This window comes from Sander vitreus, chromosome 1 (assembly GCF_031162955.1).
Source record: "Sander vitreus isolate 19-12246 chromosome 1, sanVit1, whole genome shotgun sequence".
Taxonomy (NCBI): Eukaryota; Metazoa; Chordata; class Actinopteri; order Perciformes; family Percidae; genus Sander; species Sander vitreus.
The window spans coordinates 36,890,532-36,916,698 of record NC_135855.1 but is presented as its reverse complement, the minus strand read 5'-3'; the positions used below and the strand labels follow the sequence as shown (position 1 = coordinate 36,916,698).

General features: G+C 41.2%; 2 protein-coding genes across 14 annotated transcripts in view; one reads left to right on the top strand and one right to left on the bottom strand.

Moving 5' to 3' along the window:
* Positions 1 to 79: 79 nt before the first annotated feature.
* ero1a (endoplasmic reticulum oxidoreductase 1 alpha) lies at positions 80 to 25,806 on the bottom strand. Of its 5 annotated transcripts, none has more exons than XM_078254083.1 (17): positions 25,609 to 25,806; positions 18,828 to 18,899; positions 15,375 to 15,468; positions 14,308 to 14,427; positions 13,619 to 13,702; positions 13,480 to 13,521; positions 12,298 to 12,374; positions 12,086 to 12,159; positions 10,889 to 11,009; positions 8,830 to 8,891; positions 8,708 to 8,734; positions 8,521 to 8,613; positions 6,339 to 6,585; positions 5,669 to 5,738; positions 3,481 to 3,567; positions 2,348 to 2,484; positions 80 to 2,177 (listed from the first exon to the last, which is right to left on the bottom strand). In XM_078254083.1, the coding sequence occupies exons 3-17, from the start codon at positions 15,447 to 15,449 to the stop codon at positions 2,117 to 2,119; spliced, it is 1,377 nt and encodes a 458-aa protein (XP_078110209.1). In that variant the 5' UTR covers positions 15,450 to 15,468; positions 18,828 to 18,899; positions 25,609 to 25,806; the 3' UTR covers positions 80 to 2,116. The 5 variants fall into 5 exon arrangements, with proteins under 5 accessions (XP_078110209.1, XP_078110231.1, XP_078110204.1 ...); XM_078254105.1 differs by having other exon boundaries at positions 18,828 to 18,896; XM_078254078.1 differs by lacking the exon at positions 25,609 to 25,806 and adding an exon at positions 19,867 to 19,964.
* samd4a (sterile alpha motif domain containing 4A) overlaps positions 18,862 to 26,167 on the top strand; it is a 67,920-nt gene continuing 60,614 nt past the window's right edge. For 7 of the 9 annotated variants that reach the window (XM_078254061.1, XM_078254037.1, XM_078254030.1 and 4 more), the window contains exons 1-2: positions 18,862 to 19,035; positions 20,349 to 21,087. In XM_078254061.1, coding sequence (XP_078110187.1) covers positions 20,892 to 21,087 — 196 coding nt within the window. In that variant the 5' untranslated portion in view covers positions 18,862 to 19,035; positions 20,349 to 20,891. Of the gene's footprint in view, positions 19,036 to 20,156; positions 20,265 to 20,348; positions 21,088 to 23,437; positions 24,709 to 26,167 lie in introns of those variants that run through there. The other 2 variants (XM_078254014.1, XM_078254052.1) reach the window with 2 other exon arrangements.

Genomic DNA, 26,167 nt, shown 5'->3' with positions numbered 1-26,167 from the left:
TTTTTCCATGTTTTCAGTCCTAAAACACATTTATGTTATTTACTTCTGAAAATTAGCCAGTAATCTATACCGCAAACAATCTGTGTCAAAACTGTTTATTATTTTAATTTAGACAAAGGTTTTGTGATCTGTGTGTCCGTCACATTTCTAAAAAATTACCAGCATACAAACAACAAGTTTCGGTATTATTCGTAGGAAAGAAATCTTAAATAAATGTCAACCAACAAGCTAAACATGGAGGACTGAGTTCTCGAAGTGTACCTGAAGGCACCATTAACCCAGACCTGCTGATTTTGCTGGGTTAACACACACACACACGCGCGCCGCGTGCGCACGCACGCACACACGCGCACACACACACACACACACACACACACACACACACACAGAGAATTAAATAAAAATATATTATTTTCATTCTCAAACAGTTCCTTACCTTAACACACTGCAAAGGTTTCTTGTTTGAATTAAATGAAGATTTTGCAAAGCTATTACATATACAGTATATTCATCAAAAATCAGTTAACAAACAGCGCCATCCTCAGGACACCAGCACAATCACAAAAACACTGCGCAACTGGCCACTTGAAGCACATTTCCATATAAATAAATCAGTTTCTTCTAATCGTTGACTTTTTACAGTTTCACTCAACAAAATACTTTAAGCCACATTCATATAATGGTAAGTATTAAATATTATCAGAAGTGTAACGTGTCAAGACTTCAAATTTCATTTTAGAAAAATGACTATATTCTTTCCAGAAAACAAAACTCAGAGTCTCCACTCAGCAGTGGTGGAATGTAACTAAGTAGGCTACATTTATGTTGTGCTTAAGTACAATTTTGACGTACTTGTACTGTACTTGAGTATTTTCATTTTATGCTACTTTTTTTTTTACTTGTGCTCCACTACATTTCAGAGACAAATATTGTACTTTTTACTGCACTACATTTATTTTACAGCTTTAATTACTCTGCAGATTTAGATTTATTAACACAAATATAATCCACAAATAAATTATATATTATATATTGAAACTGGACGACATCTTAACATAGAAGAAGAAAAGTGTCCGATGTTAGTTTAAATTATATAGAACATGAGTTACATTTTGTTTCCTACACTGTCCTTTTTTACTGTGAACAGCATGATGCTTGTTTAGTAAGACAATTCAGACAGATTTTGTAAATATGGATGATGCTCAAAGACTGAAATGGCTGTTCATATGTGAAACAAATAAATGATCCAGTAATATTGAGAAAGCTTGGGAGAAGAGAGAAGAAGAAAAAAGCTCTATCTGTAGATATTTGTTTGTTTGTACAGTTTTTTTTCTGTTATTCATGTATTTCTCCACATGACTGGTATATGCGAGACTGGAAGATGTTAAATTGTGCTATCCTGTAATCCCATATGGGATGGGCCAAATGTTTGGCATGACACAGAAATAAAAAGAAAAACTATTATTATTATCTATAACTATTGTAGATTAAGCTATCCAGCAGTATTTAAAGTAATTACAATAAGCTCCACCTTTACCAGCTGCAACATTAAAGTGATGAACACATTAACGCATCAATAATCATAATCCGGTAATATAATATATTCTGAAATGGGCCATTCTTCATAATGAGTACTTTTACTTTTGGTGCTTTAATTTGCTTTATTTTGATGCGGATTCTTTTGTACTTTTACTTGAGTAGGATTTTGAATAGGAGTATGAACTGTGCTCCATGAACCGAACTGTGCTTTAAACACAGAATATCGCGGAAAAAAAAAGACAGATAACGTTACTCACAGTTGGCTGCACGATATGAGGAAAATGTGCAATATGCTCTTATCAAAAAGTTTTAAAAACCTACCAGTAACGTTGACGTTACTCTCATAAAGTATACAAAAAGTTTACAGGAAGCCTTCTCCTATACCAAACGTGATGCTGATACTTTTGTACTTTTACTTGAGTAAGATTTTGAATGCAGGATTTCTACTTGGAACTGAGTATTTTCATTGTTCCTCCACCACTGCTTCACCCTGAAAGCTGATCTTCACGTTAAACTCTGATGGAAGTTTAAATGACATTTTAGCAGGACTGAGGCAGGAGAGTCCATCTCTCCATCGTCACCGCTCCTCTGCGAGCAGCGATCTGAAGTTCTTCAGCTCTCTGATGCTTGTTGAAATCCTGCGGGACGATTCATGAAGAAAACAGTTACAGTATCTCCTGGCGTGTACACAAACGTGTTATATATTTACAAAGAATACAGTAACAGAAATGTAATTAGAGGCTCCGGTATATATGCTCGCTGCCATTAACGGCTGTTTTGTCTGAGGATATCATTTGAAATGAATCACCTTCCAAAGGCGTTGAGCAGGGAGGAGATCTCCTGTCGGCTGAGCTGAAAACTGGGTCGCTTGCTGCTGGACGTAGGCAGAGCTTCAATCTGGCGCTCTGAAAACAAAATCTTTAGCGCTGTTCCTAATCCCTGAGTCTGATAATGAGAGAGAGACAAAGAAGCAAATCACAATGAAATCGTACTATACAGTACATACAATGGTTTGACTGCATCGTTTAAAGGTACACTGTGTAGTGTTTTAAGTATTTTATTAGCTAAAATCAATGTCTTCATTCATAAATATGTCCTCATTGGTGTAAAATGACCTCTGCCAACGATCTGACTTATCCTCGTAAGCGAAGAATTTCTTATCTGTATTTACACTGGACAGGCAAGTCCAAGGAGGCTTCCATGTCGTTCCGCCATTTTGAAAAAAAACTATAATCGCTGAGAGGGAGATAAACAGTCCTTCCAGTTTTTTTGTGATTGTTGCGGGCAAAAATCCTTGATTATGCCGCATGTTTTCTTCAAAAATCCTTGATTATGCCGCATGTTTTCTTCAAAAATCCTTGATTATGCCGCATGTTTTCTTCAAAAATCCTTGATTATGCCGCATGTTTTCTTAAAAAATGCGAAGGAATATGCGGGATATTGCGGGAACTTGCAAAAACTGCGGTTTCACCGTGGCTTCGTCGTGGGGTTTGCAGCTTTTCGATGATGTTCACGTCACGTAATTACGTCACTTCATAACGTTCCCATGGCAACAGGGGAAAATGGCTGCTCTTGTGTGAAGTAAACGCAACATTTTTCAACTTTCTGCTCAGATATATGGGACTTTTTTGCAACGAAAATGCGGGGATTATGACATCGTGCTTATGAAATCAGCAATTTATGCAGCGAAAGTGCGGCGTATTTGAAAAAATGCGGGCCCCGCATAAATATGCGGACTTTGGCTGATTATGCATTGAATTATGCGATTTGGTACATAACGGCTAACGTAGCTGCAACACGCATTTGAAAAAGCGAGGCGCTAGAGAGCACTATTCGTTTGAATGCCGCTAGATGGGAGAAATTCCTTCACAGTGTACCTTTAACATTCACCCACAGATCATACTGAACGTCATTAATATAACTGTTGTAAAAATGACTGGCCTGCAGTTTCCCCCACAGTCGACACTTGAAGCAGCCCACGCAGTCCATGATCCTGGAGATGTTGAGGAAGGCCAGTCTGATGTCCTCCTGAGGAAAACACACTCATGTCACTTTCAGAAATACGTTAAAACTGGTTCATGACAACAGAAAAATAGACTAGACTCGAGTGTACTTTTTCATTTTACTGCTTTCCTAATGAATATTAAGTTATCTGTGTTACAAGTGCAGTTCAACTCAAATTCTTTGACTGAATCACTGCACACATCCAAGCAATTAACACATTACATTTCTCTCAACTGCTGAATCTATGATATCTATCAGACGTTTTGGAGTTATTTGCTCCAAAACACCGGAGCCTTTCCTTTAAATCTGGTGGACACATAGAAGTATATAAACTGGACCAACAGATCCCGTTGCTCTGGACGGAGACCAGTGAAGGATATTAGAAGCACTTTTCCGGTGATGGCTGAGCATTACTGCGCAGCCTCCAACTGAGAGAGAAGATGTAAATGTGATGTGAGCAACCTGTCTGAAAGTTGTAAGTCTTCTGGTAGCTGTGCCAAGAGAAATCTCAATCATTCCCAATCTTACAGAGACGGAGAGTGTAGGTATATGTAAGGAGACAACATAGATACAGGCTAATTATTGCTAACTAAAATGCTAGTTAACATTAGTAATTACACTTAAACAGCTAAAGTAAGTCCAAACTGCCTACGAGCTTCTCCTGTACTATACGGTAATTTCTCTACTATGCGACAGTAAGTCCCGTGGTTATGACACACAATCGTTAGCCTATTATTACAAAAACGTCTGCTACGGAGCCATAACGTGAGGTACAAGGTAATGGAGCCTTTTATACATTGTCGTGTTTCTTTAGAAATAAACAATGGACAAATAGAGTCTTTAAACGCTTCAGATGTAAAGTTATTCGCTGATGAATGGCAGTCAATGGAATGCTAACGGCAGGTGATGGCTTGGTAGCATCAAAATGGCGCCATAGGAGCTACGCGTTCTGGGGAGAAGCTTACCCCCTTGGGTGGACATTTAAAAGGTGCACTATGAGTTCCTGCATGACGTCACTTCTGTTGACGTTCAAAGTAAATACCAAACAGAACAGAGCAAGCTTGCCCCTCCCCCATGTTTCCGTAACTGTCATGACTAACTGACTAACTGTCACTAACCCCCACCCCCTCCCCCAACCATCATGTCGGTGATTGGCTGGAGTGGTTTGTTGTATTTTGGTGCCTATCCTGTCCCCCTAGTGTTTGTTTGACGTTTACGACCCCTGTGTTGTCTCCCGAGACCGGGCTTTTTCACAGTGTGTTCAGGGGGCAGGCAGCTAGCGGATCAAGGACAGATGCCTACGATTTGAGACAAAAATGAAATCACACTGAATCCATGCAGGAACTCATAGTGCACCTTTAATACATTTTCTTTGTAGCTAAGAAAAGAAAACATCAAAGTCAGTACTTAGGAAGAGGTTGGGGAGGCTCGATGGTGTTTTAAGCCCCCAACGTCTCCTTCCAGGCAGCGCTGCGACCGTTGACTTCAAGGCACCTAACCCTAACCATAACCATAACCATAACCATAACCATTGCCTAAACCTAGTGCTTTCCAGGCAGCGCTGCTGAGACGTTGGAGGCTTAAAACACCGATAAACGTTAAGGAGGCACTGGGTTTTGTTTTTTTTAAGGTTTTTTTGGGGGCATTTTAGACCTTTATTTTGACAGGACAGCTGAAGACATGAAAGGGGAGAGAGAGAGAGAGAGGGGGAACGACATGCAGCACAGGGTCCGCAGGCCGGAGTCGAACCTGCGGCTGCTGCGTCGAGGAGCAAACCTCTACACATGGGCGCACGCTCCACCAGCTGATCTACCCGGGCGCCCAACACTGTGTTTTTCAACTTCAGTACAAACCGAAAACAGAAAAGAGTTTCAACTGCGGTGTGTAAATGATGACTGACTTTCAATTAGAAGGTGAAGTAGTCATTTAGTTAGCCATCGTTCTCTTGTTTAGTGAAAGAGGTACAAGAAAAAGTCGTATCATGTCCACAAAGCCCTGCTGTCCATGTCTGTCATAAAACATGGGTATTATTCTTGCTTGATAAATTCAGCTGGATTCTCCTTGAATATAAGAAGTAATTAATCTGTCCTTTATTTTTATTTCTGCAGTTTAATGATTGACGAACCTTCAGTTTGGCTGCTTCTTTTTCATCCCCAGCAAACAGAGACGTCTCATCAAAGTGCAGAGGGAAAGATCTGGAAGAGGAAAGTCAAGTTATACAATGAAGATGACAGCAGCGCAAGAAACTAAACTAATGAGAAGTGAAGAAATGTCATTGGACATCATCTATAAGCTGCTCCCACCACTAGTGCCTGCATAAAATTAACTATTCAGAAAAGATGTTACAGGAAACTAAAACAAATGTAAAAATGACTAGCAAAAAAAACCTGAGAAATAACTATTAAGCTGGCACTTTTATCTCGTAATTCTGTTGTCGTAATTTCTCTTGCATAATTTATATTTTTTACTTTTATTCTTATTTTAGTTAAAAAATACCTCTTATCATTTATTTTTTACTTGCCCTATCTGTACTTATTTCTGTCCATGTGCTGTTGCAACAACTGTATTTCCCCTCTGGAGATCAATAAAGCCTTATCTCATCTTAAAGTGGAGTTTCTATATATAAAAAAAATGATTGTTGGTTCTAGCTCGGAGGATGTTTCCCAAATTGACCGGAGTTTAGAATGCCAACAAAAAGAAAGTGGAAGGTGAGGGACATCCAGCAGAACCTCCAGGCGGCAACGGAACAATCCCGTGAATGAAACGTCGCTGATATAGACTAGTATCAGACTGACCGGGCAAGCTGCAGGATGTGCAGCAGCAGCTCTTTGTGTCTCTGGTCCTCCTCCGGTCGGCCGGTGTACAGGCGGAAGGAAGGCTGCTGGAAGACAGGCAGAGCTTTGGCCAGCGCTCGCAGCTCGATCAGAAACAGGAAGTAGAGGTTGCGGAGCCTCTTGGGGCCCTCGCCGGCCGTCAGCTCCGAATCAAAACGCTGCCTGAACTCGGACACGTTGTGACCCCACTTCTTCTGAAACCAGCTGTCTGAAGGAAAGAAAGGGTTAACAGAGAGAGAGAGAGAGAGAGAGAGAGAGAGAGAGAGAGAGATATGGTTAGGAGTAAATAACACAGCTAAGGAAAGTCAGCGCTGACAGGACAGTTACTTAAAGGCAGTTACACACCAACCAGACGGCCGACCGTCGGCAGAAAAGGCAGTTGGACTGATCAGTCTCCCCGAGTTGGTGAAAAAAAGTGCCTCGGAACACACCAAAGCGACGAGACGTAATACGTCTCCATAACAGCAGGCGGCGCTAATCTGTGTTGTCGCCCAAAAAAATGAAAACTGGCAGTTGATTGGAAGAACGCGTCACGTGGCTTTGTTTTCTCCAGAAATTCAAAGACAGACTGTCATGGCGGCTTGCTCAGAATACAATCTCACATTGTACTAAAATAGTTCACAGAAACGTGTTTCTGAAAACATTTTAAGAGAGAAATAGGCCGTGCAGTTGCTGAATCGGTCTTCATTACAGATCGACAAAGGTCAGTTTAAAAGATTTTCGTCAGATTTTGAGATGCTTAGTCACGCTCATTCCGCTCGCCATATCCGGGTGAGTCCCGACTGCCCTGTCTCCGACTGAACACGTCAGGTCGGACAAAATGAAGGCCAACGGCCAACACACCTAACCGACTCGAGTCACCGACCTCGCCAGACTGTCCGACGGCCGATTATCGGCCTGGTGTGTAGCTGCCTTAAAAAGGTATAATATGTCACTTTTCCGCCTAAAAAAAATGTCTAAAAACGACTACCTATATGTTTTATATTTTTTCGAGATGTGTACTTACATAATCACAAATGTTTCCAACAATTATTAAACCCAGACAAATCTGTCATTTTATTCAAGCTAACAGTCAGAAGCTGTCATAAATTGACTTTTTATCCAGTTTTAAGCCACTTCTTTACAATACACTTTCTAGATCTTGGTGGTTTTTAACTACATATTTTAACCGGATGTAGGATTTTGGTCATCGGGCGTCTCGATCGTAAGTTATCAAAGAAACAAGTGGAGCAAACATTAGCGGCAGCTCGGCTCGCAGCCCCTCCGAGACGTCCTTTTCCTGCCGAACAGCGCCGGAGAAATGCTAGACTTCTAGCATGAAAAGTGCTTTATTCAGTGTTCTTACCAGTTTAAATCACCGGGTCCATTTGTTTTGGAGAGGAGAAAACCTCTGCGGATAATTCCGCTCCTGGTAAAAACCTCCTGAACCATGAACACTGAAGGAATCCTAACCGGGAGTAGGTGACTGCGAGGACGGCAACGGTGTTGAAGACAAGAACTCCTATGATCCCACGCTACTTCAAGATGTCACCAAACTGTGTCTTTTGTTATTGTTCTGACTGAGAGACCCCTAGTAGCAGAGAACTACATACTGTGCGTTTAAAGGAAAGTTTTGACATTTTGGGAAATGTGCTTATACATTTTTTTGCTGAGCTTTATTTGAGGGCGTTGATACCGCTCTCATACGCTAAATATGAAGCTACCGCCAACAGGCCGGCTAGCTTAGCTTAGCACAAAGACTGGAAACAGTAGGAAACAGCTAGCCTGGCTCTTTCCAAAGGTAACAAAGTCCCCCAACTCTAAAGCTCACTAATGACAACGATATATTTAGTTTACTTAATTTCAGCATGTAGCTTTCCACCTAGATATTTTACATTCCCAGAACGTTCTGAGAATGTCCCCGCTGGTGTCAAGGATGTCGTCTGTTAACGTTTTCAGAACGTTCCCAGACAGTCACGATGTGGAGTTCTTTAAAGGGTAGGGGGACACAATTTCTGTTCGGTTGTGCGCTAAAGAAACAAGATACACAATGTTTTTCTTCCACTTTGGACAGAGCAAGGCTAGCTGTTTCCCCCTGCTTTCAGTCTTTATGCTAAGCTAAGCCGAACGAACGAGCCAGTGAGGGTTTGTGGGATTGTCTTACCATCCAAGAGGTATCTGGCACTCAGGTGTATGTTGATGCTGGCGTGGAGGCCGGAGATGAGCCGGTAGAACGCCCTCTTCTCTACACACTGACCTGAGGGAGGAAGACAAACAAACAGAGAAGAGAGTTTAAGAAAAACTGGACAAAAGACCAACTTTTTCTCTCTTCAGGTGAAATGTCAGCTCACCTTCCAACCAGCTGTAGAAGGTCTTTGCTGTAAATAAATGAGCACAATGTTGTGGTCAGACACACGGAGAACAAAACCGACAGTCCAAATGAAGTGAATAGTGGTGAGATGTAACCTCTTACCTTCACTTCCTGAGCTGCTGTGGAACAAGTTGGGAATTAGTGGTCGCTTGATGGTATACGGTCTGTGAGGGGGAAGTAAAGGGACAGAACGATGAACTCTGCTTCTTACTCTTCTCAGATTGGACATTTAAGCAATAGTGTACCGGGCTTCAAATAAAGGCCTTCTGACCTGATTGATGCAAAAAGGGTATACTATGCAGTACTCTCCTCAAATTTCCATGTATAGACTACTAAATAATACTAAAGTAATCCCTCTTAATCACCACTTATGACCCACTAGAAGTGCGTGGTGCAGGGGCGATTCTAGGATCAGACCTTTAGGGGAGCTCAGCCCCTAATGAAAATGTGAAATAAAAAATAAAAAACTTTCCTTGACTGGGTTACAGGCGCATAGCATTGGCGACAGCGACACAGGATATTAAACCTGTTTGTTTGAAAACTCTAACTTGAAGCCTTGAAGATTTCTATTCGAATAGAATTTGTTTTTTTATTATTATAATTTTTAGGGGGGCTGAGATGAAATTTAGGGGGTCTTGAGCCACCATAAAAAAGGTCTAAAATCGCCACTGGTCTAGTGGTGTCTGTATCTGTAGAGACCCTGCCCCTTATTTATTTTTATTTTGCTGTGTTCGGGACGTTTCTGGGCGGTAACAAAGAGCCTTTGGGCCCCATGTGTTTCTATCTGACAAAGACAGACAGAAGCAGACAGGACGAGGTTCTGCATTCATTCATAATCTGACAACGCGGCCCCTTGGGGGCGGGTGTATTTATTTGGGTTTAGAACATAATCTCTGAGAGACAATGAGAAAAGAGACTTTTATTGCCCTGATTAGTGCTTTGTACGGCGCTCCCTCTGATCATTTATGCTCTAGCTCGCTCAACCAACACTGTTTTACATTCACACCTGCTTAAGTATGAAAAGTAAAGGTATGTATAATGCAGTAAAGTGTTCCCTCAGTGTTTTCCTTTTCTATTGGATGTTTCTGGATTAATATTCCTGCTGCATTAATGTTTATGTTGCATTTCCCTGCTGTAGATGTTTAAGGTTGTGCTCATTTTAACTCCTTTATATACTGCTGGGTAGTTTAATCTACAGCAATGCATTATGGTCTATAAGATCATCATATGTTTGTAGCGTCGCTGTCCTGTGAGAACCACGTATCTCTAAAAAGTCAATTTTTCATGGTGTTATGATGAAACAGCCCTGTTTTCAGCTTTGTGACGATGCATTTTCCAGCTGATTCAAGAGGCTTTTTAAAGACTTTGGGCCTTATTTTAACGATCTAAGCGCACGGCGTGAAGTGCACGGTGTGAAGCGCACGGCGCAGGCGCATTTAGGGCGTGTCCAAATCCACTTTTGCTAGTTTGACGGCGGAAAAAAAGGGTCCGTGGGCTGGTCGCATGGTTCAAAAGGGTTGTACTCGGTGTCTTCATTAATTCATAGGTGTGTTTTGGTTGTAACATGCAATAAACCAATCAGAGTGTCATCTCCCATTCCCTTTAAAAGCCAGGTGTGTTTGGACCTTGGCGCATTGCTATTATGATGGCTGATTTGCACCATTATATTTTTATTTGTAATCTTTTGCATGTTTGTGTGCTGCTGCGCTTCCCTGTGTGTGTGTAACAAGCATAGTGTGTGCGCGCTGTGCACGAGCCTAGGCGCATTTTACTAATTTGCTGTTAAAATAACAATTAAATGCTGCGCTATTGACTTTAGACCAGGTATTTGTTGGTCAATGGCGCGATCACTTCCCGCTGCCTCAAGATAGCAATACGTCAAGAATACGCCTGAACACACCTCCCTGTAAGACCAGCACGCCCATGGACACGGGCGCTGGATGGGAAATAGAGACTTGCGTTGGGCTTTGTGCTGCGCCGGGTGCAAGCTAGGGCCCTTTATTTAGCTTAAAAAGTAGGAGAATTTTCTCAACACATCAGTTTATCACAAACATTCAACATCAACACATCTGAGGATGAAACTGCCATCTGCAAAGCAACAAAATATCTGAAGATCATCCTCTGATCTGCGCTGTAATCGTTTTATAATGTGAGTGTTTACTTGAAGCAGTTCTCCTCGTAGATGCTGTTCCAGATCTGCCACGCCTCTGGTCCTCTGTAGGCCGTGAAGCGCTCCGGGTTCAGCAGCAGGTCCACATACTGGGAATCTGGTGACTCCTCATCTGGGAAACAACAACACAGTCAGCTGGAAGTCACTACAACAACTTCCCAACCAAAGAAAACTAAAGAACAAGCTGGAGGAATATTTACACACCGGCAGCGTTATAATAATCCACCTATAATAATATTATATAATAATAAACACCTTGCATCTTTCACATCTCAGACTATACTGATATTGCACTATACCTTCACTCTCTTCAATTGTTACTGTATATTTCTTGTAAATTTTATTGTACTGTTATACTGCATACTTAACAGTATTTGTTTTATATTTCTTACTGTCCTTTCTGTTTTTATTTTTTATATGAGTGTGTATAAGTGAGTGTTGTACTTTGAGAGCAAAGATTAACCAGAGTCAAATTCCTTGTTTGTTTACGCAAACCTGGCCAATATCGCTGATTCTGATTTTGTTGTGATAATGTTACAGGTATTGTCCCCGATAAATAAATAATAAAATACAATAAAATAAACCAAGATCACAACATCTTAGCTTCTAATGATCACAAAAACAGAATAAAAATTACATTTTGCAAGTAAACTCTTATCTTGTCTCGTGTTCTGAATGAAAAAAAGAAATTTCAAACGGAAAAAGTATTAACGGAAATTTCACAGTTCAACGTGTTTTCACTGTTGTTTCAGTTCAATGATTGCAACATCTTTCCAAAGGACGAGTCATTGTGTTAAGTAATCAGGATTTCAATACTGAACAAAATAATCATGATTATGATTTTACGGGGACGACCCGACAGATGGATGGATATGATTTTTTTTTTTCTCCATTATTGAGCAGCCCTACGTCTAGTGTGCACTGAATCAAATACACAAAAGTTCGTTTATGTTTGTTCATCTGGCTTTTTTTGCTCAGCTGATTGAAAAGTACCGTCGACCGGGCGCCCGGATAGCTCAGTTGGTAGAGCGGGCGCCCATATACAGGAGGTTTACTCCTCGACGCAGCGGGTCCGGGTTCGACTCCGACCTGCGGCTCTCTGCTGCAGGTCATTCCCCCCCCCTTTCATGTCTTCAGCTGTCCTGTAAAAAATAAAGGCCGAAAATGCCCATCAAAATAAAAAAGTACCGTCGACCACGCAGAAGCGCTCTGCCTCGTCGTCGTGTTTGCTCCAGTTGAGCAGAGCCTCTCTGGTCTCGTCGCTGGAAATGAAAACAGAGAAGTCTGTTGGCTCAATTATTATTTTTTATATTACACATAAACCTAATATGACCCAGAATTTTTTAAGTAGTAAGTAAGTATTTAATGTTTAACAGTGATCTTATATTATCGTGACTCACCTTAAAGAAACATCTACAGCTCCGAGATGCCCCGCCTGCTCACACTCAACCGACTGCTCGTTTAATTCTGCTGAATACTGTGCACACACACACACACACACACACACACACACACACACACACACACACAGAAAGTGTTACTTGTAATGCTCAAATTTGTTAGAATGCCTTAAAAAGCCCTTATCTACTGTATAGCAGCAGTACCCCCAACCTTAGTTATTTGTGGTGATACCATACTTTGCTATAAAGCTCCAGAGTTTATTTCTTCAAATGTCTTTTTTTTTTTTTATACTGCCTCTTAACCATAAATCTCTTATAGTTTACCCAAAATTACTTATTTATTATCCCAAAATGTGTTATAGTGTGCCAAAAAAAATATTTATTTGTTATAATCCCGTTATGAATCCCTTTTAGAATCCCCATAATTAGTTATTTGTTTTAATTACATTGGCAAAATCTGGTTTAAACATTTAGGGGATTTAGGGCGTACTACTAGGCACTGTACTGGAAATGAGTGGTTGCTTGATGGTATACAGTCTGTGTGAGGGAGAAGTAAAGGGAGAGAGTAATGAACTCTGCTTCATTCATCTATTTCCTACATTTCCCAGATTAGACATGGAAACAGCAGTGTACAGGGCTTGAAATGAACGTCACCTAACCTGTCAGATGCAACAAAGTTATTCAGTTATTATGCTGTTTTTACTGCACATTGCTGCAGCTCCTCTTTTCACCCTGTGTGTTGAGCTCTCTGTTTTAGCTACAGAGTGAGACATCTCACTTCTGTTCCATCTTTGTTGGGAGTCGCACATGAGCAGTAGCTAGGTAAGGACTACTAGCCAGTCAGAAGTATGAGGGCGTGCCACGCTAGCAGCTAGGCGAGCATTATAACGTGTGTTACAAAGTGACCACGTTTGTCTCTGAAGTAAAGGCTGGACTACAATAGAGCTGTTTGGAGCAGTTTGTGAACAGTGTTTTCTGTTGGAGATGGTAAGTCTCTTTGGGGTGGACTTTGGGCTTTTTCACTTTGTAAACCTATAACATGCACAAAAAAGATATATAACACAATAAATAAATAAAGGAAAAAAGCATAATATGAGCACTTTAAATAAAAAACAAATGAACATAGAACTCAAAGAGATTCCACACTGGGGACTCCTGATCAGCTGACCCTGACTGACTCACCTTGTTGTGGGAGGAGGATCTGATCCCCTCTGGCACTTCGTTCTGCGGGCACACACAATCTTTAGTGAGTCTGATTTGAATACAGGTGAGTGGTTAGTTAACAGCAGGTAGACGAGAGGAGAGGAGAAGAGGAACTCACAGGAGAGCACGGCTGCACAGCACAGTCCTTCAGACCACAGTGACTGCGGACCGTCCAGAACGGACACGCCTTATTCAGGTTCACCTGCGGAGAGTCCAGTCCAAACATTGCATGTATTATTGTCCCATCTTGCTCATTTTGCAATCATCTTCCTCTCCCTTTCCATTTTCTCACATTCCAGTTGACACCAGTGAACTTTCCAGTCTGACTCTTGTATCCACCCCCCTTCCTTCCTTCTTACCTTCCTTATCCCTGTGTGTGTGTGTGTGTGTGTGTGTGTGTGTGTGTGTGCGCGCGCGCGCGCGCGTGCGTGCGTGTGTCATGACTCATGTCATGATGCAGAAATATCTGGCTGTGGACACTTAAATGACTGATTAATTCATAATTACAGTTTCCCCTGTTTTTTTCTAAAATGAAATGAGGGTGGTGTCCAAATTATAGTTCAGTTTAAATGCGGCCATTTAAGATAAACTTACTGTCTGATAACTGAAGTTGAGTGTCATCACTCTCCTTCATCCATTATACAAATGTATACGTTTATGATGCATCATTTTGTGTTATTAGTTAGGCCTATTGTTATATACTTTGAGTCTTTGTTAATTATGAGTTGTTAATAATTGCTACTATTACGCTACGTGGGTGTGTGTGTGTGTGTGTGTGTGTGTATTTTATCCATCAGGTCGCCTCACCTTGTAGAACCTGAAATAGTCGGACTCCAGAAGAGTTTGAAGTTTGGAGAAAAGCTGGTCGTTGTTAAAGCCATCGATGGTCTCCACATCACAAGTGCAGTCGTCCAGGTCTCCTGTGACCTTCGTTAGACACAAAACACACGCACAACTTCTTATCTACTGAGCATTTCTTTCAGAGTAGGGCCGCAACGATTTATCGATAAGTTCATCAGTTGTCAACAATGGAATTAATTACCAACTATTTTGATAATCTTTTAATCGGTTTGAGAAAAATGATCTGATTCCAGCTTCTTAAATGTGACTATGTTCTAGTTTCTTCTCTCCTCTGTGACAGAAAACTGAATATCTTTGAGTTGTGGACAAAACAAGACATTTGAGGACGTCATCTTGGGCTTTGGAAAACGCTGATCAACATTTTCGGGACATTTTATAGACCAACTAATAATTTATAGATCAACTAATCGATTAATCGACATGTTTTGTGTGCAAACATTAATTTGTAAAGTAACTAAAGCTGTCAGATAAGTAGGGAAGTCAAAGGTACAATATTTGCCTCTGAAATGTAAAACACAAATGCCTAAAAATGAAAATACTCAAGTACAGTGTCTGTACCTCAAATTTGTACTTAAGTAGGCCTACGGCACTTGAGCAAATGTACTTAGTTACTTTTCACCACCATTAATAAAGGCGTGTATAATTTACCACATATAGGCCTACATGTGTTTATTTTTTCAAACAACATAGGTTAGTTAAAGTTAATCTTTTTTTTTAAAGATTATTTTTTTTAGAGGAGCGAGAGGGGGAATGACATGCAGAACAGGGCCGCTGCTCGGAGTCGAACCCGCGGCCGCTGCGTCAAGGAGTATATATATCTGCGCCCGCTACCAACTGAGCTAACCCGGCACAGGTTAGGATACATTTAATTGCTCTAGCAGGTGGATGTCTTAAACACAAGCAGGCCTATTTGAAGAGGTTAGAAAGTCACATTACAACGGAAACTACATGCAGAATATTAAATATACCGAGCAAAAACAAATATCAGGTTTGTGTGAGTGGCAGTCGCTGACCTGACAGAAGCACCTGCTGTCCGCACATCCGGACACCTGGAGGAGGAGCAGGAGGACCAGCAGCTTCTTCTTCATAACGAAGTCCGTCTGAAAACTACACCATACACGCTCTGGAATTAGCTTAACTTCTGTAGTTTATCAGAGGAATATGGGCGGGCCAATATGGGTGAAAGGCGGTGAACTGATGCCAAGTTTTGCTCTTCCTAGTTCCTCATTTCCAGTCCGCTACGTGTAATACGTGACAGGTTGACCAGCAGCTTGACTCACACGCTGTCAGACTCACTGTAATCCTCGCTGTGTGTTTACAATCAATCACGTTGCCCTGTAATCTGTTTTAGCTTAATATTCTTTTTTTTTTTTTTTTTTTTGGTCAACTGGAAGTGCATTTTCTTCCTGTTCGCGCACAAAACAATCCGACTGAAACCGTCAGCATGTCCAAAATACAGCCTAAATACTTTCTCCATTAACTATTATACTCCGAAAATAATATCCACAAATATATTTTTAATTTAATATTATACAGGCCTATATTTTTTTATATACACTGGAACAAACACATAGCCCTATTTCCCAAACTGATAAGATTGTATTATTTTACGGCCGGATAATATAAGTAATTTTTTATAGTGTTGAGAAAAAATATCTGCAAACGTGCTGATAACCAAACTCTATTCGGTTTTATCCTGTTTTATGATATTAAAATGTTTTTTGTATGTGTTTATGTGCAGTTTAGTTTAAAGTGGGCGGCGTCTTTGTAATGTAATAACATTAGTCGGCCACACGGCGGAGCTAGAGGACACTCATTTATTTACCTCTACACTTAAAGGGACATTCCTGCTGAAAACAAGGCTGGGTTTCTGACACCATAACAAGTTGACTTTTAAGTGGTTCTTACAGAACAGCGACGCTACAAACATATAATGATCGTATAGACCATGATGCATTGCTGTAGATTAAACTACCCAACAGTATATAAAGGAGTTCAAATGAGCACAACCTTAAACATCTACAGCACTACAATGCAACATGAATATTAATGCAGCAGGAATATTAATCCAGAAACATCAGATATAATAGGAAAACACTGACAGGGAACATTTTACTGCACAACAATACACAGCCTACTTTACTTAGCATACTTTAAGTACATTTTGCTTGTTTTACTGAAATAGGGTTTTGAATGCAGGACTTACTTTTCCAACCAACAGTCCAAACCCCAACAATATATAAGAACATTTTAAATTATTAACAAAACGTCATCTTTTATAAACTCTTCATGTGTTAGGCTATGCAAAATGAATACATTTGTAACACTGTCAAAAAAAATGCAGAAAATGTGTCTCTATTGTAGTGAAGTAGAAAGTAGAAAATGTATAGTGGAAAGTAACTAAGTTTGTTCTCTCTCTCTCTCTCTCTCTCTCTCTCTCTCTCTCATATCCTGATATCCAAAATAGATATCATATTCTTGCTGCAAAACAAATCTACCTGGACGAGTACAAATAAAGTAACCTGAAGTAAACTGTACTTACAGTAAGTGCAATTTAAAGGTACTTTATTTGAGTATTTCTATGTTATGCTATTTTATACTTCTACTCCACTACATTTACCTGACACCTTTAGCACTAGTTACTTTACAGATTCAGATATTAATAGACATTAATAATACACATTATAATTAGGATGTATTTTTATTGTAATTGCTTAATTTTGGGGGGAATTCACAAGCTACCCAGCAGTATATAAAGTATTTCAAATGAGCTCAACCTTTACACACACTCAACATTAAAAAGATGAGTACATTATTGCATCACTGATTACAATAGCTAGAATAATATAATATACCTAAGTTTGTAATGGGCCATTTTGCATGATGAACACTTTTACTTTTGGTACTTTCAGTTTATTTAGATGCTAATACACTTATACTTTTACTTGAGTAAGATTTTGAATTCAGGACTTTTACTTGTAACAGAGTATTTCTCCTCTTATTGCTACTTTTAATTAAGTAGAAGATCTGAGTACTTAGTAGTTACTGGGTGAATGCAATTTCACCACTTAAACTCATTATATGTTTTAACATAAAGTTAAAACGTAAAGAACTATAGCTGTAAAATATAAAGTAGAAGTAGGCTATTAAAAGTAAACTTTGGAAGTGTAGGCCTACTTTCCACCTCTGCTTATCTCAGTAGGCTATGAGTTGTTTAAACATTCAGCTTCATGTCTGGTTGTCTTATTTCTTACATTCTCTCTCTCTCTCTCTCTCTCTCTCTCTCTCTCTCTCTCTCTCTCTCTCTCTCTCTCTCTCTCTCTCTCTCTCTCTCTCTCTCTCTCTCTCTCTCTCTCTCTCTCTCTCTCTCTCTCTCTCTCTCTCTCTCTCTCTCTCTCTCTCTCTCTCTCTCTCTATTTTGGTGCTTCTCGCGCTGCCAAGCCCCTGACGTAATGCTCCGCTGTTAATGATTAGCATGTGGAAACGAGCAGCGTGAGCCTCCCTGCATCAAGGCGGCAGAAATGCAACCGGATGTTTTCATGTGCCTGCCTTCAAAATAAAAGCCGTTGGCATTTGTCAAAAAGTTGATTGAGGTTGCATACAACAACAAAAACACCAAGATAGTAAGATTAAGTGCATGTATTCATTTTGTTTTGGTAGAACTATGAATATATGGCAAACTGTATAAAAACGTTTTGGTAGATAAATGTACAGTAGCCTGTTGTTCTAAAATCTTATATTGAATTTAGAAATATTTATATTTATATAATATTTTAAATGTGAATATTGTAATAATGTTTGAATTAGTGTTGCTGTGTCTGGGTCACTGCCCTTTGTGACTATATAATTGTTATATATATATAATTTGTTCTCAGGTCTCTCTTGTAAAAGAGATCTTGAGCTAATGAAAACTACCTGAATGAACAAAGCTTAACTATGATTTTCAACAGCAGTTGATTCTAATAATTGTATTCAATAGCACAACAGCTTGTAATGTTATTATGATCAGTCATTGCTGTCATCAATAGTCGTTTGCCAAAATTCATTATTCACACTTACCTGACACTTAACTTTAGATTTGACATTGGCGTGTACATATCTAGACTATATGCATCCCACCAATGTCAATTTATTTGTATAGCGCCTTTAACTACACGTAAACCCAAAGTGCTTTACACTGATTCTACTGTTAACCTGTCTATATTTTAAGATACTTATCTTTAACCTGTTTATAATGCATGATCCTTATCATTAACCTATTTATATTTTATGATCCTTATCTATAATCTGTTTATATTTAATGATCATTACTGTTAACCTTATTTAGCATTTTGGATTTGCAACTTCTTTTTATTTTATATTTGTACTCTTTATAATTCCATTGTTGCTCTCAAGTCCAGTGAAATTCTATGTGGACAATTGTTTGGCTTCGCCGCACTGCAGTACTTTATTTTGAAAGCTCTTACCAGAAGTTATGCGCTGCTTCCGTTCATCTTGACTGTGGTGTTTTAGACCAGAGCAGCCGAGCAGCCCGTCTGCTGGGGAGAGACAGAGGAAAAGTTAGTCAAGATGGCAAATCCCACAGACCCGGAGTGAAGGGGCACCGCTCCCCGATAAAAGCTGAGCCTGTCGCCCGACCTGAGACAAACACAACGATGCAAACTGCTCCAGGAGGTAAGAACCATCCAGCTCGGTTAACCGTTTCTCCGACAATTCAACCTGAAGTTTCTAAAAAAAGATTTCGTTGTTTTGTCCACTCTCCTTTTCGGCTTCAGTATTTATCCAAGAAAGAAAATGCTAACGTAACCTTTGCTATCTCTCAGATCCAGACTTCATGTTAACATTACACAATGTTACCAGTTAACTAGCTAAATGTTTTTCATTTGAGTTAGCTAGTGGCAACCGTTAAGGGATTTTTATACCGCCGCGCGGCAACCGCCCTGACAACCGCCTACCTGCAAGAGCGTTTCCGAAAAAGCAAAGCGTTATTAAAAGCGGTTCCTGCCGCCCGGCGGTTACCGCCAGAAGTTCAGCACGGTGACTCTGGGCGGCAGAACAAAATCTGCGGGCGTTCACAAAACCGTTTTACCTCTGCCGCTTTCTCCTCATTGAAATGACTGGAGGCTGCGAGTTATCGCGCGGCGGTGTGAAAGATCCTTTTATGTTAGTCGTTTTGCTGACGGTGTTCGGAATAGTAACTTTGCTTACGTTAGCTTACGTTAAAGTTAAACAGTTCTTCCATTGGAAAGATCTAGACAGAAAAGGGGATACCATAGAAATAGATATGGGGGATACAGATAAGGTTGTATTTGTTCTTTGTACAAACTGCTCACACACTTACACACATTCGCCACCGGTCATTCCCTGTGTGCTGATGAAGCAAAGTGACAGTTTTAGACAGCGGTAGTCTGCTCCTAGCTTACTCTCCGGTATTTCTTCTCTTCTTGCTAAAACTCACAACTACAGTCAGTACTCGGTTTTAAAATACAGCTTTATAAGACTAACCTGTCATTAAAATAACGGAGGGAAGTCGCTGCGAACGTCTCTACAGCAGCACACAGCCCTGCCAACGGCCGCCGTCGGTAACCCGGCGTCCTTCCTTTGGAAAATTCCGGGATGCAGCGCCAGTAGTACCGACAGCTGTATTTTTAGGAATGGGTGGATACCAAAAACGAAAAATATTTATTTTTGTCTCGGCGGTGAATGCCGCAAGCCCATAGGCGATGGCGAGGAGGCGACCTATAAATGCTTGTATGAGTTTTTGAAGGCTGTTTTTTTTTCTCCCCCTATTGCAGCAGAACAAAGTCTGCAGAGCTGAAGCAACAGGGACACTGTCGCATTTCTAGCGAGTCTGTCTTCTCTCACTGTAAAAGTCATTGCATATGTATAAAAGAGAGGGAGAGGTGTGTACAAAGAGCCACAGAGAGCATTGTCTGTTACAAATGTGTTTTTTCCCCCCTTCCCTAACTTCTAACAACCTCTTGCAGGCTTAAGAGGGATTCCCTGAAGAAAAATGCCAGTGAGGCTAATGTGCTGATGTGACACAGCGTGTGCTGGAAGAAAGCTGACTCATCAAATATCAATCGGCGACAAAGGAGCGACAAAGCAACAGAGAGCAGCTCATATCACCTAATGCCTAGCTAGAAGAGAGCCTTGCAACCCCCCCTCACACACACACACACACACACACACACACCAAGGGAGATCATCAGACAGGACAAGACATTGCAGAAACCCCCTCCAGCAGGAATATATGCAGCATCGACTGCAGGCAAAACAAATTTTGGCACCAGAAGGCCTAACAGTGACTGCTGCCCTAGCCGCCGGCAAAGCTAAGAATGGCATCACAGTGCTTCAGCTGAACCCCCCCAACTGACTGACCGTGTGTATAGAAACATCAACAATCAGCTGATAAGACCGCCGTCATCCTCCTACATCAGTTTTACCCCAAACCATCAGTGTAAAGTTTGGGGGAGGTCGCTCCTCTCATCCCGCCGTTCCCCTCCCCCCCCCCCCCTGCCTCGCAGACCATGATGTTTCGCGATCAGGTGGGCGTGCTAGCCAGCTGGTTCAAGGGGTGGAATGAGTGCGAGCAGACGGTGGCTCTGCTGTCCCTGCTGAAAAGGGTGAGCCGGACCCAGGCCCGCTTCCTGCAGCTCTGTCTGGAGCACTCACTTGCCGAGTGCACCGAACTGCAGGTCCTGGAGGGAGAGGCCAACAACCCAGGTAGGACAGCCAGCTGCTCAGACACTTTTAACTGCTACATTACACATCCAAAGCGACTTACAATTGCTATATATATCAGAGGTTGCACGCCTCTGGAGCAACTAGGAGTTAAGTGTCTTGCTCAGGGACACATTGGTTGATGTATCGCAGTGGGAATCGAATCCAGGTCTCCCACAGCAAAGGCATGTGTCATATGCCACTGCACCATCATCGCCACTCCATCTACATCATCCACCTAGACGTAATGAAGATGCATTTACATTTTTATTCTCTTTTGCCCACTCATCATTCAGAGGGCTTTCAAGGGCATGTTTTCCCAAAGGACTGTAGTCCCTGACCTTGGAACAAAAACATATAGGCTCCACGCAAACATTAGAAGACATTTCCTGTCCAAAACATTCCTGCAGATCCACCAAGAGTAGTTTTAGCTGAATCACTGATGGTATGAAACTGTAGCCAGTCAGTAAATGATTGTAGAAGGAGGTTGGGGTCGTGCAGGGTGTTAGCTCAGCTGGCACTGTGGCTGGCAGTCAGTGTGCCAGCCTATAGCGCTGTAGCCATAGAAATATAATGGCTACATTTTTTATTTATTTTTTCTATGGCTGTAGCTTTCTCTAAGGCACCCAAGGGGTCTTCTGGTTGGGATTTGTTCCATCAGACTGCTGCGTGGCCATGGAAACAAAAACCCTGGCAACCAACTGGGCTCATGAAAAATAGAAAGAAGTGCTGCGATGGAGAGCAGGCATCTGTGTGTACCTATGGCAACATCTGCATGCGTTAATACATCTGCTGGCTTACACTGGGGTGACATAATGTCCCTGCCCCGCAGTGACACTCGCACATATTACATCAAGTTTCCATCTGGGTTTACAATGGGCAGTGGCTGCAGTTAATGCAGGCTGGTCTTTGCTGTTGTTTAATATGAAGCTGGAGTATTCAAAGTGCACTACACTACATGACGTTTCCTCCCAAAGTCAGGCTGGTTCATACTGTCAGAGACCAAAGCAGATTGACTCAACAACAGGTTCTTTTTTATCTTTTTAGTTTTCAGAATACAGTGCATCACATATGTGTGAGTCAAAGAGACATTGTCTTGTGATCTTTGTGGTGATACTTGAATCACGGTCATAATTCACTCTCGTGTGAATCTTAATTTCCCAGCTAGCAAGACTGATTTATGTTCTAGGTGGAAATGAAACATGAAAGAAACGTCTGTGGGTGAAAGAGGCTAGTTTCTAGTTTTTTGCAGCGTGTGATTATTGATTTGCACAATGGACACGTTAGTGTTAATTTCGTCAGGCGAGACTAAATATGTTCGTCAACGACCTTCTTTGCCATGACTGAGACGAGACTGCACCAATGTCCAAAAACGCTGACTAAGACTAAATTAACATGCATTATTGTTGACGAAAAAAGACGAGACTACAATGTTTTGCATGAAATAAAAAAAAAAAAAAAAAAATCTCTTCATTTTTGTCTCCAATCGTCCCTACTTTTTCACCATGAGATAGAATATTCAGCTTGTTACGCCTTCAAAATATTCCGGATGAGTTTGTGCTGTTGCTGCCAGCCTCTAGTCTTTTCTCATACAACACTTCTCTCCAAACTCTCTCTATCTCTGAGCTCAGATCGCTGTCTTTCTGTTTTCCTTGCCTCTCCTTTTTCTACTGATGGTGTGTAATGACCAGCGCGTCTGACTGCTTGCTGTCATTGTTGCTGCTGTTGTGCTCATTTGCGTGTCGTTGGCCAGCTGATGACAGATCTGCTGATGGTCTTTTATTCGGGATCGATTTGTCGTTTCTCAACGTTCGGCTCGACGGAGAGAGTTTGATTGGGCCATTGATGGTTGACGTGCTCTCTCAGTTATTCTTTGTGTGATACTGCACAGTGAGTGGCGCACGTGTGACAGAGGTGAGCTACACACTCTCGCTTTGTTTACATATGAACGCATTGTGCATCAGTTTCATGGTGTCTTTGCGTTTCAGGGCCGTAGACAGGGGGAGGGGTCCGGGTCTTTGACTGAAATGGTTATCAGAAATAAACTCAGAAATGATTTGTTATTTAAAAAAAGACAGTTTTGACTAATACTTGAGTAAAATGACGAGACTTTTAGTCGACTAAAACTCGACTAACAAAAAAAGATATGTGAATGACTAAAACTAACAAGGACATTTGGCACAAGACTAAGACTAAATTAAAAATAGGTGACAAAATGAACACTAGGACACGTACACTTAACTGTTAAGTGTACGTGTCCTAGTGTTCATTTTGTCACCTATTTCTTAATAACGGTGTTGGATGGCGTGACAGGAAGACAAAATATTGTCACATTTGCCTTGATTTATACATTATTTAGTTTGAATTGACCTTGACTTACAAAGACTTCATTTAACACTACATTATGGCTTTCTGAAAGCTTAATGTATTTGCAGACAGAACAGAGAAAAATGAACACATAAGCAAACATTTAGGCATCACATTTAGTTTTTAGGCCTGAATAATGGTGGTGCTTGTTTCTTTTTGCTACACACTCAGCACATTCTGCAACCTAATTTTATTTCATTTCCCTTTCATAATTGCAGGATTTTAGCTGTTTATACATAACTTGTTTTACCACAAATCATGTAAAGCCAGGTTGTTCCCAAACCAACAACTCAAACAGAATCACTTTTCAGCTGATTCAGTGTCTTAAAAATGAGTCTGGTTCAGCATTAGGGCTCGGGCTATTTATTTATTTGACTTCGTACAGTATGAAGAATTTCACCCAACATAATGACCCGATGAGATCACTGAGAAACTCACTGTCCAGGCTTTGTACCGCTGAACAGACTGATGACGGCGGCCTGCACTCTCCGTGTCATTTTGGTTTGCAATCGCTTACTACATCTACACGAATAGAAGTATTTCAGCTTCTGACTCAAGAAAATGTTCTTCGTAGTGCTTCAGTCTCATTAATTCAGGTAAGGTCATTTTGTCCAATCTGTACCTGTCAAAGGTCAAGACGCAGAACAAAGCAAACTACGTAGTGCAGTGGAGTGGCAAAACTTAGAGTTTAGGTTAAAGTCACTTTTTTGTTTGAAGACGAGTACTTCCAACAATGTTCCCCTTTCACACCGTGGGCGGGTCGACTTTAGTGTGAATGGCACACGACCAGGGTCGCTAACCACCAGGGCGGGACAAATTATGTCATTGGTTGAAAACGGGGTTGTGCAGTCGTGACGCAGTTGTCACAGGTCGGACAAAAAAACAAAAAAAAACGACCAACAACACATTTTTGTCTCACTGTGCTTTAGAACGTAACTGCTGAAGCAATCAGAAAACGTTTTATTTCAGTCCGTGTTGACTGGCTTGGTTTGAATTGACAACGAGCTCTGTCCCAGTGGAATCATGCTTAAGGAGATTTTAATGGACTTCTACCTTCTGTATCTCCCAAATAAAATGTTGGGCCACGCCCTTGACTTTTCTCCCACCTCTGTCAGTTTGTGGTCGCTTCCTGTTCGCTGATTCAGCTGAGTGAGATGGAATCAGCGGGCCTGTTTCAGCGCTGTGGACTTAACGTCAGGACACATGCTGCTGAAAAGAGGGAGATTGAGAAGGTTGTCTGGTTACGTGATCCCTCTGGTATGTTGTGGTAGCTTGTTTGAGTGCTTATGTGCTAGACTAAGGCAGATACATTGGTCTGCTGTTTTACCAGGCTTATACTGATCTTGTATTGATTATGGAATATTTTCCAGTTGGAAGTTATTTTGTGTGTGTGTGTGTGTGTTTAAAAGACTCACCTTTCTTTAAAAAGCTGCTGCCCTAGAATAATTAGTTTTACAGGCTTTTAACAAGAATAGGAATAAAACACAGAATTATTTTGGGAACGTACCGTAAGTCTAAAAATAGCTATTTGAAAATCCTTTCAAGCAACTCTTCAGTATCTGCTTCATTCTCTCCCCTTTCATGTCTTTAGCTGTCCTGTCAAAATAAAGGCCGAAAATGCCCATAAAAATAATCTTAAAAAAAGAGCTTTTCTCAGACCATGAGCCCCTCCTGCACAATTGTTAGTCTACTAACAGCTTAGTAATGAGTGCAGGATGATTTGGTGCTGGTGCAAAAATGAGAGCTGCAGGCTGTTAAAGGGTTAACATGCAGCTGTAAGTCTTGGGCTGAGTGGAAAAGCGCAACTATTTGGAAAGCAGTGTACAAATGAATGGAATCCTCAGTGACCTACTTCCCTGAGCGGCTGAGAGGCGGCCTTGTTTTGGGACCCAGCGAGTGATGCGACTTTATTTGCGACTTCAGATGCAATCGTAGTTAATGGGAGGGGGGGGGGTCACTATCTCACTGAAAGACGAGCAGAGTTGCATCACACAGGATTTAGTTTTATTGTAGTTTTTCATGTTATTTTTAGATTGTCATGTTTTTCCTTCCTCCGGTGAGTAATTTGGTATAACTTTTAAAAGTTTGTGCAGTTTCAAGCCTCTGCATTTCTGTCTGAACAGCCCAGTACCGGTGTGTATGGTGTTCAGACCTTACCCTAAGTCAACGAGGGAGATGCCGTTCACAATCCTCCCGACCAAATCGCCTCACAGATTTAACAGTTTTTGATGAAGAAAGTTTAAATCCTGGTTGTCTTCTGTGATTTTTGACGGGGGTAATCTGTAGCCTGTAGCGTTCCACTTGTGGTTATTAAGGAATGTAACTTCCTGTTTTTCCTCCCCCTCTTAAGGAGAACAAAACTTCTTTTGAGACAATCCCAAGAGGGACGATATCGGATCAAGTTGAGAGGACGTGAATAGTGAGCGTCTGAAGGACGACGCACACACACGCGCACAGGGTGTAGGCTTAGTGTAAGGGGTGGGGTTAGGACAGGACAGTGGGCCTGGTGTTCTGAATGACTAACTTTCTTTTCGTGCGCTGTGGTGTATTGCTGACCTGGCCTGCACGGCTGTTTGAGCTGGAAGGAGGCAGGCAGCGATTCGATATGTACAAGCAGCTGTGTTGAAGAACTTGATGGTGACAGAGCTAGAGCTCTGTGTTTGGGAGGAGTGTCAGCAGTCGCTGTGTTCCATTGAGAATTCATCCATTTCAGTTT

Excerpts from the sequence above, each read along its gene's own strand:
- ero1a (XM_078254083.1), bottom strand. The coding sequence starts at position 15,449 with ATGAAGAAGAAGCTGCTGGTCCTCCTGCTCCTCCTCCAGGTGTCCGGA. Across the intron at positions 14,428-15,374 it reads ACAGCAGGTGCTTCTGTCAG|GTCACAGGAGACCTGGACGA; the intron begins GTCAGCGACTGC and ends TGTCTAACGAAG. Across the intron at positions 8,892-10,888 it reads TACGAGGAGAACTGCTTCAA|ACCGTATACCATCAAGCGAC; the intron begins GTAAACACTCAC and ends TCCCCCTCACAG.